This window comes from Temnothorax curvispinosus, unplaced genomic scaffold (assembly GCF_003070985.1).
Source record: "Temnothorax curvispinosus isolate PA1 unplaced genomic scaffold, ASM307098v1 QBEX01010917.1, whole genome shotgun sequence".
NCBI classification, from domain to species: Eukaryota; Metazoa; Arthropoda; class Insecta; order Hymenoptera; family Formicidae; genus Temnothorax; species Temnothorax curvispinosus.
Window position 1 is genome coordinate 1 of NW_020220697.1, and position 12,701 is coordinate 12,701.

At 36.7% G+C, this 12,701-nt stretch overlaps 2 protein-coding genes across 2 annotated transcripts; both read left to right on the top strand.

The window, feature by feature from the left end:
* Positions 1 to 225: 225 nt before the first annotated feature.
* Positions 226 to 3,558, top strand: LOC112460873 (kelch-like protein 5). Its single transcript, XM_025025785.1, has 10 exons — positions 226 to 402; positions 784 to 945; positions 1,101 to 1,426; positions 1,531 to 1,626; positions 1,697 to 1,886; positions 2,038 to 2,271; positions 2,371 to 2,536; positions 2,701 to 2,907; positions 2,976 to 3,147; positions 3,239 to 3,558. The coding sequence occupies exons 1-10, from the start codon at positions 300 to 302 to the stop codon at positions 3,305 to 3,307; spliced, it is 1,725 nt and encodes a 574-aa protein (XP_024881553.1). The 5' UTR covers positions 226 to 299; the 3' UTR covers positions 3,308 to 3,558.
* Positions 3,559 to 5,678: 2,120 nt separating this feature from the next.
* LOC112460884 (prohibitin-2) lies at positions 5,679 to 9,915 on the top strand. Its single transcript, XM_025025809.1, has 6 exons — positions 5,679 to 5,912; positions 6,378 to 6,640; positions 6,944 to 7,261; positions 7,539 to 7,616; positions 7,789 to 7,885; positions 8,601 to 9,915. Exons 1-6 carry the CDS (start codon positions 5,783 to 5,785, stop codon positions 8,789 to 8,791), a joined length of 1,077 nt encoding a protein of 358 aa, XP_024881577.1. The 5' UTR covers positions 5,679 to 5,782; the 3' UTR covers positions 8,792 to 9,915.
* The last annotated feature ends 2,786 nt before the right edge of the window (positions 9,916 to 12,701 follow it).

Sequence of the window (12,701 nt, forward strand, 5' to 3'; positions counted from 1 at the left end):
CGGATGAGCCGAGAGTCGGCTCATCCTCCAGTCTAGAACGGGCATTACGTGCGCTAGGCTAGCAGAGTATCGGCTGAACGCACCCATTGTGCAAGGGGCTTCACGGTCGCTACATCACGTCGATACGACGGGGTTCCTAACCTGAGAATCGTCAACTTTAACGCTAAATATCTCGCTTCGCAGGGCAGACCGCTGCATTTTTCTGCCAGATTCTTTCGTTTCGTGTAAAAACTCGTCGAATAAGCATAATTTTATTGATATTCGAGGTGTAGGCGCGTATTCTAAATAATTACCCCACAATGTCACGCGTGTCCATCTCGCCGAAGCACGCGGTAAATAGCCTCGAAATTATGGAGAGTTATCTGCACAAGCAACAGCTGACAGACGTCACGCTGATCGCGGGTGAGTGTTATGTTTTTGTAACTTTTTGTTCTGATAACGCACCTATGTGTCAACTGTCAATTGGACTTGTAATGATTCAGATGATAATGGTTAATCAAATGTTTTAATTAATAAGAACGAGGAGAGTTATTATTTTATACCAATATGTTTACATAAAATGTGCATTTTCTAATATAATTTTATGTATATTTTTATGTATAATCAAGAGATTCAAAGAGAAATTCTTTTTATTGTTAAAAGTTGTTGTTCAAAGTTTTTAACCAGTAAAAATTGAAGAGAAAGTATATTTTGTACACAACATATTGAAAATATTCTTCACACTCGATGAACTTGTGACGTTCCATTTCTCATATTTCCTTTCTCTGTTCTGTGCTTTTTTAGGAAATAAGCGTGTCCCAGCTCATCGATTAGTACTCAGTGCTGGCTCTGAATATTTTGCTACCATGTTCACAAGCTCTTTGCGAGAGTCGGCACAAAATGAAATAGAATTAATGGATGTTGATGGAGATGCTTTATGGGCTTTGGTTCTTTATTGTTATACAGGTAATTCTGCTTGAGAAGATATGTTTCACGTAAGAAAACATTTCACGAATATTAACATTACGATAAAGGCATTTGCAGATATTTTTTTTAAGCCGTTTTTGTTGATTTTTGGACTTGTCAATTCTTAATATCATGTTTTTTTTGTATACTTGCAGGTTGCATAGAATTGCAGGAAGATAACGTAGAGTCTCTACTTGCAACAGCATGTTTGTTACAATTGAATCCAGTTATTAAAGCGTGCTGCCAGTTTCTCGTCAAACAACTTCACCCAAGCAACTGTCTGGGCATATGGATGTTCGCCGATATGCGAACTGGGCATAAGGATTGTTCGGAATTGGTTGAATACGCACACGCATACACTGCTAAACATTTCAGGGAAGTTACAAAAAATCAAGAATTCTTACTGCTATCTGCCAATGAAGTTGCGAAGTTACTTGAGTCTGAGGATCTTAATGTTCCCTTGGAAGAAACTATCTTTCATGTAAGACAACTGTTTGTTGAACGAACCAATTCATGCAAATGCAATTAAAATACCTAAGCTGGAGATACAGAATAAATAGAATCATTGTTTTATTATTATTTCAGGCACTAGTGACTTGGCTGGAACACGATCCAGAAAACAGGAGCAAAGATGCCAGTAAATTATTAGGTTTAGTCAAATTACCATTGCTATCACCCGCGGTAAGTTCATCGGCAGCTCAATTTTTTCACTCGACAGAACTTGTGCATTAGCACTAATAAATCAAAACAGTTTATAGCTGATAATATTGAGAGTAACGAAATGTTCAAAGACCAAAGAATGGCGCAGGAATTAGTAATTGAAGCATTTAAGTATCATTTGCTGCCTGAGCGAAGATCTTTGCTTCAAACAGGCAGAACGAAACCCAGAAAAGCCACTATGGGTACGTTGTTAGCTATCGGATGGATGGGCTACAATAAAGGTAATTTATTATATTTAAAATGAATTATTTAATATTAATCGCATAACTGATAATTAATCGATCACGATTAATGTAAAGAAAATATATTATGCCAATATTGTCGCACTATTTTAGTTTTTCCAAGCAAAATAATTTGCGACGTACTTTCTAGGTGCACCATTTGTAGATGCATTTTCATTACACGATAATGCCTGGCGATCTCTAGATGAATTTTGCGATAAACGCTGGTCATCTGTATCACTCATAAGCCATAAATTTCAATCTGGCGCAGTAGTAGTCGATAAAAAATTGATTTGCGCATTAGCATACACAGTAGAATGCTTCGATTTCTCCACTCTTAGGTGGAGCATTCTACCATCTATGAATTGTTCTCGAAGAGGATCAGGTATGTGCAAATGCATGAGAATTTGCAAAATTAATGTGCAATTTATTTCATTTATTCATAATCAAACCCTGGCAAATACGTTATAATATTCTTTTTTAGGAGTGGCAGTTTTAGGTGGATTTTTATATGCTGTTGGTGGTCACGACGGTGGTCATTGTTATCTTAATATGGTAGAGAGATGGGATCCGGGAACAGGTCAGTGGAGTTCAATATGTCCTATGTCCGTACAAAGATTTGGAGTCGGTGTAGCTGTGTTAAATGATAAGTAAGTCTTTACAGATAAATTATTATGTCATATCTGTTTTCAATCATTTTAATTTCCTTTTTAGTGCGTGTCTTCGTATAAATATTATTTTATTAACTTTAAATCTTATTAAATATTAAATTTTTTTAAATAACGTTGATATTAAATTTTTTATGATGTTTTAGATTGTATGTCGTAGGAGGAAGAGATATCTGTTTCTGCTTAGATACGGTAGAATGTTACGATCCGCACACGAACAAATGGACACTGTGCGCACCTATGTCGAAGAGACGAGGCGGCGTAGGCGTAGGAGTAGTGAATGGTTGTCTTTATGCACTCGGTGGTTACGACACTTCAGCTAGCAATACTAGGAGATTGGACTGCGTAGAAAGGTATAAAGCCGCTGTTACATTATATGTTAAAACTTTCAAGTTACATATAATGCGATGTAACAATATAGATATGATCCTAAAACCGATACGTGGACTATGGTTGCGCCAATGAGTGTGCCCCGGGATTCAGTTGGTGTGTGCGAATTAGGTGATCGACTTATGGCCGTGGGAGGAAACGACGGCCATCAATATCTCACACTAGTGGAAGCCTACGATCCATATCTCAACGAATGGGAACCTGTGAGTGTATAAACTATTCCTGTAATTGAATATGGTAAATAGAAATAATTGTAAATGTATTTTGTAAACTTAAACATTTTTATGTTTATAGGTTGCTCCTCTTAACGCTGGCCGTTCGGGACCCTGTGTTGTTGTAAAAAATTTAACCAACAGCATGTAGATTATTTTTACTAAACGATCAGTAATTGGACTTGCTAATTATGCAATTTATATTTGTAATTGCATATGATTTAGGTGTTTCAAAATTAAATTTCAGAGAGAAAAAGAGAGAAGCGATAAAAAAGTTCAAGAGATTCAGGTACAAAGAACGAAATCTAAAGAAACACAACGTAATGCAGGAAATGTAACACAATATAATCCAATTGTGATATAATTGTAAAAAATAAACTTCTAATAGCGATTTTATTCGCACTTGTGCTATTTTTTATTTACCGCATCATGCTAAACACTGCACATGAAGTCATAATGAGCGCTTTAACGAGCATTTTGACCGATTGAGATGCTCAATGCTAATATTATCACATTTTTTGCGACATATCTATTAAATATTAAAACTAAAAAACTGATTATATCATGCTTTTACATTTAAATATATAATTGTCTTTATATATATACGCAGTATGGTTCGTCTTTATTGAATATACTCACTAGTATTTGACGCACGACAATTCAAAAAATGAAATGATTTTCTCATACTATGATTCCATGAAGGAAAAAGAAAGCAAATTGCACATGATTGAGTTGCATTTAATTACGAAACAAGTTTTTAAAAAATATTCAATACATAATAGTCATAAAAATTCTATAAAAAAAGCAATGGTCTAGACATATTCTTTACTTTGCGGTTTTTCCAATTTTGAGCGCTTCCTGCGCCATAGTTATTGCGCCATCCTTAGTTTTGTGACCCCCTCGATACCTATTGAAAAACACAAATAAAGCGCCTTTAATTCCACAGGCTTCCTCAAGAGCCGAATCGATCCTCTACAGCTTTTCGCACGTTGACTATAATAATGGCAAGTAGACGGTCTTTATATACGTCTTGTACAATTTCTAAAAATTCCTTTTGAGCCAAAGCCACGGCTTTCAAAAACCGTTTTTTTTTTATCTTCATCTTCTTTATTACACAATATTACTTTTTGCATGCGCGCACAGTAACATTCTTGACCCCTGAAACAAATGTAAGTAAAATAATTTTGGTAAAGCATACTCCGCAGTATGCAACATCCCCACCAAGAAATGACCCATCCAAACGACGTTTAATTGACGTCTTTCGACGTCAACTAGACGTCGATTTGATGGGTCATTTCTCACTGGGTCACAAGCAATGGCTCTGTATCGTACTCATTCATTTCATGAATTTCATCAATTTTCGTAATTAATTTTTTGTTCACGAATTTATACATTTCGTTGATCAGTGTATCGTCCTTTTTTATGTCCGGAAGTACATTCCTCAATATCTCGTGACCGAAATCGTGGTAGATCACACCCGCATTGTTTAGTCTTATTTCGCCTATAACATCCCGCCTTGGTCGTTTAGTACTCGGCGCCGGCGATAGGAATCTGCTAATGAAAAAGAATAAATAACGGTGTAGCAAAAACAGAGATTTTTCTTTATATGATAACGCATATAATTAAATAGTACAAATATACTTCATACTGGTGGCCATGGTATGATCATATCGATCAGGATCATATTCTCTGATGTTACATCGCCCACAATTACATTACATTCAGCAAATAATAGATGTCGGAATTCTCTAAAAATTTAATTGTATATTAATTAGGATGTTAAAATTCATCCTCTAAACACTCCTCTACCTCGCGAGGTGCTCCTCTACCTCGATACGTGGCTTAAAATTTAAATTAAATATAACTCTCGCGAGCCTGCAGAAGAACAAACTGCCACGATACGTGGCTTAAAATGTAAATTAAATATAACTCTCGCGAGCCTGAAAATAATGACTAAAACTTTGTTACGTGCAATGGCCTATACTGTCTTGAATTCTTTGATGAAAATGCGACGATCGTGGTAATCTAGCGTTAAATGCAGATTTAAAAACTTTTCTTATGGCTAGAATGAATCAAGCAAATGTTTCAGATACGTGATTCTGATAAAAAAGATAATTTATCATCGCATTTTATATATTTGTCAGTAGTAATTCAAATTCTCCGCCTCTGTCAAACGTATGGCCGATCAAAGCACCAATCACAAGTTGTCTGAACAGCGTTCAAATTGGTCGCGTTCAGCAGACCAAGCCATGAGCAGTCGAACGTGATTGGCTCTTACTTTTAGAACCAACCAATCAACGCAGAGTGTTAATAAGACGAACTCAACAGTTGTGCAACAGTTGTGTCTAAGTCGCTGAGTAGCAGTCGAACGTGATTGGCTCTTACTTTTAGAACCTACGAATCAACGCAGAGTGTTGATAAGACGAACTCAACAGTTGTGTCTGCTGAACGCGGCCATTCTCACCTGAAAAACTCTAGACTTTCCATTTCATATTTCATGCCGCGTTCGATCTCTCCCTCTCCCTAGTATCTCCGTTCTCCGTCGCTCATCCTTCCTCATCCTTCCTGGAGCCCTAGATTACGTCGCCGGTTTGTTGCGTGTAATTTTGCAGCGTAATTTTTCGAAATGGCGCAAAATAAATTCAGTGAGATGGCCTCACGCTTCGGCAAGGGCACGAATGGAGTGCCGATGAGCCTGAAAGTTCTCGCCGCCACGGGCGTTGCGGCCTACAGCGTTTCTAAAGCCATGTATACAGGTTAACCTCAATCTCGCTTTCATTTTTACTGCTACGCGTGATAATTACTGCTAAACATTGTCTCTTTTGAATAAACGATAACTTTAAACGCCAGTTCAATCAACGGACGATGTTACCCAGATTTACATTATCTTGTCCAGCAGATATCCCCTCTGTCGTCATTACAAGTGTTTCTGATTATGTAATTTACGCTGTAACTGATGCAATTTAAATACATTTATGCGATACATACTTGTTTAGTCTTTTTTTCTTTATACAACAGAGACTATTCTTATTTTGTATTTTTATTGCTAATATCTTTACAAAGCTACCTTTATATCGCAAAAAAGTTACTGAATTTTCTTGCAGCGTAAAACTCCTAAGAGAGTCTCATTTTGAACAAGTCAAGGATATTAAAACGGTGAAGAATAATCGGGGTTTTTTAAAGGATGGATTATAAGAAGAAATTAAATTTATGGATTTCAGTGGAGGCTGGTCACAGAGCGATCATGTTCTCTCGACTAGGAGGTATCCAGAAGGATATCATGACCGAAGGTCTGCACTTCCGCGTTCCGTGGTTTCAATACCCGATAATTTACGATATTAGGAGCAGACCTAGGAAGCTGTCCTCGCCCACAGGATCTAAAGACTTGCAAATGGTCAATATCTCGCTACGTGTTCTCTCACGTCCCGACGCCAGCACGCTGCCTTCCATGTATCGGCAACTGGGTCTCGATTATGACGAAAAGGTTCTCGGAACGACTATATACAAGAATTTTGATCCCTCGAGTACAAAATGAAATCTCTAAATATGATTAAAATTTAGGTGTTTAGATATTTTAGATTTAGATAATTAGATGATTTAGATGTTTAATTTTCATGTGGTATACGTTCTCTCCACAAGCACATGGTTCTAATTCCAAATTTTCAAAAGTAATACAATCAAAAGCTATATATGCAAGTTTCTATTTAGTAAACGTTATACACCAAAGTTTAGAACATGAACGTGATATCATCGTAGATTTGAAACTAAATCAAAATTAATAAACCAGGTGCTGCCAAGCATTTGCAATGAGGTGCTGAAATCTGTTGTCGCTAAATTCAACGCCTCGCAACTGATCACGCAAAGACAGCAGGTGTCTAACATGGTGCGTAAGGAATTAACGGAACGTGCTCGAGACTTCAACATTGTTTTGGACGACGTCTCGATAACGGAGCTCAGTTTCGGCAAGGAATACACCGCCGCGGTCGAGGCTAAACAAGTGGCACAACAAGAGGCCCAACGTGCCGCATTTGTTGTGGAAAGGGCCAAGCAGGAACGACAACAAAAAATCGTGCAAGCCGAAGGAGAGGCAGAGGCAGCCAAAATGATATCCTTTAAAGAAACTTTTTTTTTCAAGTTAATTTATAATGCAATCACGTGTGTTCTATTAATCGGATGAAACACGTGCCGCGGTTATGAATGTATTGAAAAATACAGTTAAAACTATAACGTTTTCTTTCCTTTGTAATTGTTACAAGACTTCGTGTCAAACGGTTAAGGTTTACAAGTGAACTACTGATTTGAGTATATGATTAACGTAATAATTTATAAATACAATGATAATACTGCGTTTGAAATATATAAATGCCTTAACTGCAGTGTACCTTGGCTTAGCTGTCGGCGAGAATCCTGGATACCTGAAGCTGCGTAAAATACGGGCGGCACAGACTATCTCTCGTACGGTGAGCATCTTCATACGGCTTCGTTATAAACGTGCAAACAATGTTGATGTTTTAAAAGATGTAATGAAGTTCTTTGTAATATTCCATGTCAAGATTAATATTTCATATACTTGAAAAATTGTTAAACAATACTATATTTATATATACATAAATGTTGTTCGTTTTATTTCAGATCGCCAACTCTCAGAATAGAGTATTCCTCAGTGGCAATGGTCTGATGCTAAATATTCAAGATCCTGCGTTTGATGTGGCCTCGGATAAGCTGAAAAGTAAGAAGTAAAAATCGTCAAAGTGCGCGTCATTTTTTTAATCTCTTCTCTCGAGTTAAGTTTTTATTGAGCCTGGAGAACATTGGCTTATGTACAATTATGTTGAAATACTGTGAATAAGATACATCATGTGTTTCGAACGCACGGATTACATATATTTTCCCATCACACTGCGCTCTCCTTTTCGCCGTCCTCGTGATCATGGTCGCAGATATCTGCTAGTTTCACCATTGCATGTACTAAATTAATTGAATATGTCGGCATCTTGTGCGAAATAGGGTAAAATTAATTGTTCTTTGGTCAAAAAGGTAATCATTGAGATCGTTGAGATGCTGAATAATTATACCAGATTGTTAAAAATCTTACAAGTAAATGAAAATTAAGAAAATGTTACCAGTTTGCAGACTGTCAAGATCGGTATATTTAAGAATAAAACCTTGTACCAGAAAATTATTTATATTTTTTTTCGCAAGCTCTCCCCTTTGACAATTTTTGAAACCTTTCTATAAAGAAAACAAAATTTTTTTAGTGCGCAGAAAGAAAAGTGAGCGCATAAAAAGAGATAAATTTAAGATTCGGTAAATGGATTAGGAATATAATCCAATCATATGGCAAACTAATAAAATTCATAGAGACGTATCTAATAATTGGTAACGGGTACTCCGAGTTTGTCGCGCATAGGCTACACATAGACGCCCAATACTGGCTTTTTCAGGTCACATGGGAGTGAGCTGGAAGAGCTGGGACGAGGCCGCCGACCGCGCAGTTCGGAGCCTGAATACCAGTTCCCACCAGGCACTGCCGAATGCCGAAAGGTCCGGTATCAAGACACCAGTACCTTCCGTCGTCCCATCCCTTCTGGAATCGGCTGACGATAGCGCAAAGCTGATAGTACCATTACGATAAGAGAGTTTACAATGCAAGCTTGTCCCCGCCAAACACAAGTCCCCTTTGTCCGCTGTCCTGTTGAAGATCATTGCCCTTTTGCGTACGTTTTTATGACTGCTGATGATAGGATAAGTGATACAATTGTGATATCTCGTTAGAGATGTTCATATGTTCATCTTGAATATACTTTTCTGCACTTTTTTGAAAATAAAATATACTCAAAGGCGGGAGAGAAAAGACAAAGGATAAGATAAGATCGGAATGTAAAGCAGAGATAAATAGACATGTTAAGATAAATGATGTTAGAAAAAACGGTTTTAATTGAGGAGTACGATTTTCATGTCGCTTTTTTATTCTTTTTCTTCTTCAAGCTATAAATTTTCTATGAATCTGTATATTGTATACGTATCATAATTGCACTAAATTTAAATGTCAATGACTTTAGGTGTTTAGTATTGGTGATGTAGTCATTTTATCGTTTATTCTCATCATGAAAGAATAATAATAGTAATAAAAATATAAAGAGCGTGAAGAGGAAATATTAAGTGTTAATAAAAGAAATTAATTATAAAATATTAACATGCAATGTCATAGTAAATTATTGTTACTGTGGTTCGCATAGGCACCGTCAAAGCTGCTTATAAAAGTTTTTTAATTAAATTTTAGCGGTAATCTTAGGATTTAACAAATGAAAATCTTATGTAATATTTTATTATACCTTCGTTGCGTGTGACAATCCTCAGCGAGCTCGTTCTCGTCGCTGTACGCGGTCTTCAGCTTGAACGGTACTTGGTTTTTTTCCTCGTCTCTGTCACGTTCACGTTCACGAGCTGTTGGATCATCTACCTAGGGTACTTTTGTTGATATGTCTTATATGTCGTATTCGTATTTTATGTGGAAAAACAAGCAATTATCTGAGAGGCAGAGGTCGAAGTGTGACGTCCCTTATACGCGGGAGCGCACATGAATGAGACACGCAAACACATTTTACTATTGCATTCATTTATTTTCTTATGTTCTACTGTAATACTGTAATAACATACAAGAAATGCACTTTAATGAAACCTACAGAAGAGAATCTGAATATAAAGTCAGACACTTAACATCGCCTCGCGGCATCTCGCTCTCGTGTCCGCATATAACAAACGTGTGCTTTTTTTTCACCTCAACAAACGCAAACATAGTTTCCGTCGGTTATTTTTATTTCGATCGATATAAGCGATTCGTACGACGACAATCGATTCATCCTCCCTCGCTTCCTCTCACTCACTCACGCATTTACTCCTCGACAAACGCAAAACGGTAGTTTCCGTCGGTTATTTTTATTTCGATCGATATAAGATTATAAGCGATTCGTACGACGACAACCGATTTCGTCCTCCCTCGCTTTCTCACTCACTCACTCACATTTACTCCTCAACAAAACCAAAGATACAGTTTCCGTCAGTAATTTTATTTCGATCGATATAAGCGATTCGCGTGAGGACAATCGATTCATCCTTCCTCATTCACTCCTCAACACAAACGCAAACGTAGTTCCCGTCAGTTATATTATTTCGCATCGATATAAGGGATTCGTATGACGACAATTCGATTCGTCCTCCCTCGCTTCCACACTCACTCAACGCATTTAGACGCATACAGTCACGCACGCTACCACTATTCACTTGCCGTTCTGAAATATGTCATGGTGGAAAAATAAAAAAAAGCCACTTTTCTCGCGTTACCTCTCTTTGGTCGTGAGAACTAATCGAACGGTTACTGCGGTTAAAAAACGGCCGGCCGTTTCAGGAAATTTCGTCTCCTCGCGTCTCCCGCTCACGTTTTCTTTTACCCTTACGCTCTTAATACATTGAGAAATGTTAGCAAAACATAAAAAAATTTATATATGCCCGGTATGAAATCGTCACGATTCGCACGGTGTCATTGATAAATTCTCTTTTTTTTCTCTCTACGTTTATATATATAATGATATCATCCTCGTAGTGAATTTGATCGTATCAAGCAAAGTTGTAGGATCGCCCCGAGATGGAAGGAGTGAATTTATGACTGGCAAACCTTGCTAAAATGGTTCATAATGTTTCTGCGAGAATCAATCATTTTGCAAGAATTACACTACTAAAAATTTATTTGGTTTCCTAATCTCCCCGAATGCAGCTCCAGGCCTTCAAGATTAGAAGCTCGATTCGCATACATTTTTTTAAGTTACAATTTCATCTAAAGGCTAGAATCTCCGTTAAAAAGGATTCTAATAGTTCTTGAATCGCTCATTTCTGCAGGTACATTTTTTTTTTAATTTTCGTGACTATCCCCTCATGAGAACGTTATAGAAATTGTTTCGTAAACTTTCTATTCAATTTCGCTACCATAAAACGGCAGATTTTGTTTACGCGTTTAAAGCTTTCATTTCATGATTACACGATTTATCGAGCATCATTATCAAATGTATTCTGACTAGACGTTGAAAAGGTTTTTTTTTTTTCTTCTATATTGCAACGCGACAGCGAAATTATTGTATAAATGTTTGTTACATAAAGGTTGACGTCACACGAATTACAAACAGGATATCCCCGTTACGTAAGCATAGGCAGCCTTTTTTTCCAAGGGTCTGAATAAAAAGTCCAGGAATTCAGTGAGAATGGAAGGATTTTTATGCATTTACGCGCACAAAATTAGGAAAAGAATGGGCGAAGTTGTAATGACGCTGCGCTATCTCACACGCATAAAAATAAAAATAAAATATATATATATATATACATATATGAAACGAAAAAAGGTGAAAGAAAAAAAATAACAAAAAAGAAATATGAAAAAGATGAAAAAATTGTAGAACAATTAAAATCGCAACACTAGAAAATGCTAGAGAACAAAATAATTATGAAAATCTCTTCAACTTGGAAATTCTTTGATATTGACAATTTTGTGATCGTCACTTTTACGCTGTTAATGAGATTTATCATCGGTAACGGCGGGCGTTAGCCAGAAACGACCAAGGAGTGGCTTTTGAAAATTATATGAATATAATTTGTGCACTTAAGAAATATGTATGTATACGGTGTGCAACATTTAAGATCTTTCTTTTCCACTCTAATGGCGCGTTCTATTTAAAGCGCACAAAACAAGACTCATCTAAGTTAATTACGAAATTGTTCATCGCGCAATGTTGCGACAAAATTATATATATATGTTCTTCGCATTTCATGAATAATTCAGAGATGGAAAGTTTCGCGATATTGTTCCGTTGTTTCAGCTCCATTTTAAAGAGTGTGACTCGTAGACATCTGTTAAGGTCATTGGCCGCGTTCAGCAGAAAAAGCTGCTCAATAATTTTTTAATATGATTTGGTTCTTGCCTTTAGAAAGTTCTTTTTCAGGAACTGGAGGAATACCGTCTTGAATTCTTTGACGAAAATCCGACGACCGTGATACAGACGACTAAGTTTCTAGCATTAAGCCCTTTACACGATGCGAGGCGATAGTGACATAGCGACAAAACTACAGCATTGATACACGGCATTGATACACTTCCGAAAATTTTGTCGCTGTTGCTAACGCTATCGCTATCGCCTCGCATTGCGTAAGGGGCTTTAGATGCAGATTTAAGTACGTGATTCTGGTTTAAGAGTAATACATTTTGATAGTAAATAATCGGTTAATGTTTCTACGCGAGTATTCACGGTATAATGTGTAGTCTAATAAGATAGAATTTTTAAATTTATTTTCATATACATTTTCGCATACAAGCGTCATAGACTACGTTTACATAGCGGCTTATAATCCGGTTTAATAACTACCGTATATCGTATATCTATTCTATCCAAAATTTTTCTTCTTTTGATTATAACGATTATTTAAATAATGACCCTATTTTGATACTCTAAACATTTGAATCAATCTTTGATATATATACACATATAGTATATATAGTA

Bases quoted from the DNA above. Each gene is read 5' to 3' on its own strand.
- LOC112460873 (XM_025025785.1), top strand. From the start codon at position 300: ATGTCACGCGTGTCCATCTCGCCGAAGCACGCGGTAAATAGCCTCGAA. The intron at 2,272-2,370 runs GTATGTGCAAAT...ATTCTTTTTTAG, and splicing joins TTGTTCTCGAAGAGGATCAG to GAGTGGCAGTTTTAGGTGGA. The intron at 2,908-2,975 runs GTATAAAGCCGC...GTAACAATATAG, and splicing joins AGATTGGACTGCGTAGAAAG to ATATGATCCTAAAACCGATA.
- LOC112460884 (XM_025025809.1), top strand. From the start codon at position 5,783: ATGGCGCAAAATAAATTCAGTGAGATGGCCTCACGCTTCGGCAAGGGC. The intron at 5,913-6,377 runs GTTAACCTCAAT...TATGGATTTCAG, and splicing joins TTCTAAAGCCATGTATACAG to TGGAGGCTGGTCACAGAGCG. The intron at 7,886-8,600 runs GTAAGAAGTAAA...TGGCTTTTTCAG, and splicing joins GGCCTCGGATAAGCTGAAAA to GTCACATGGGAGTGAGCTGG.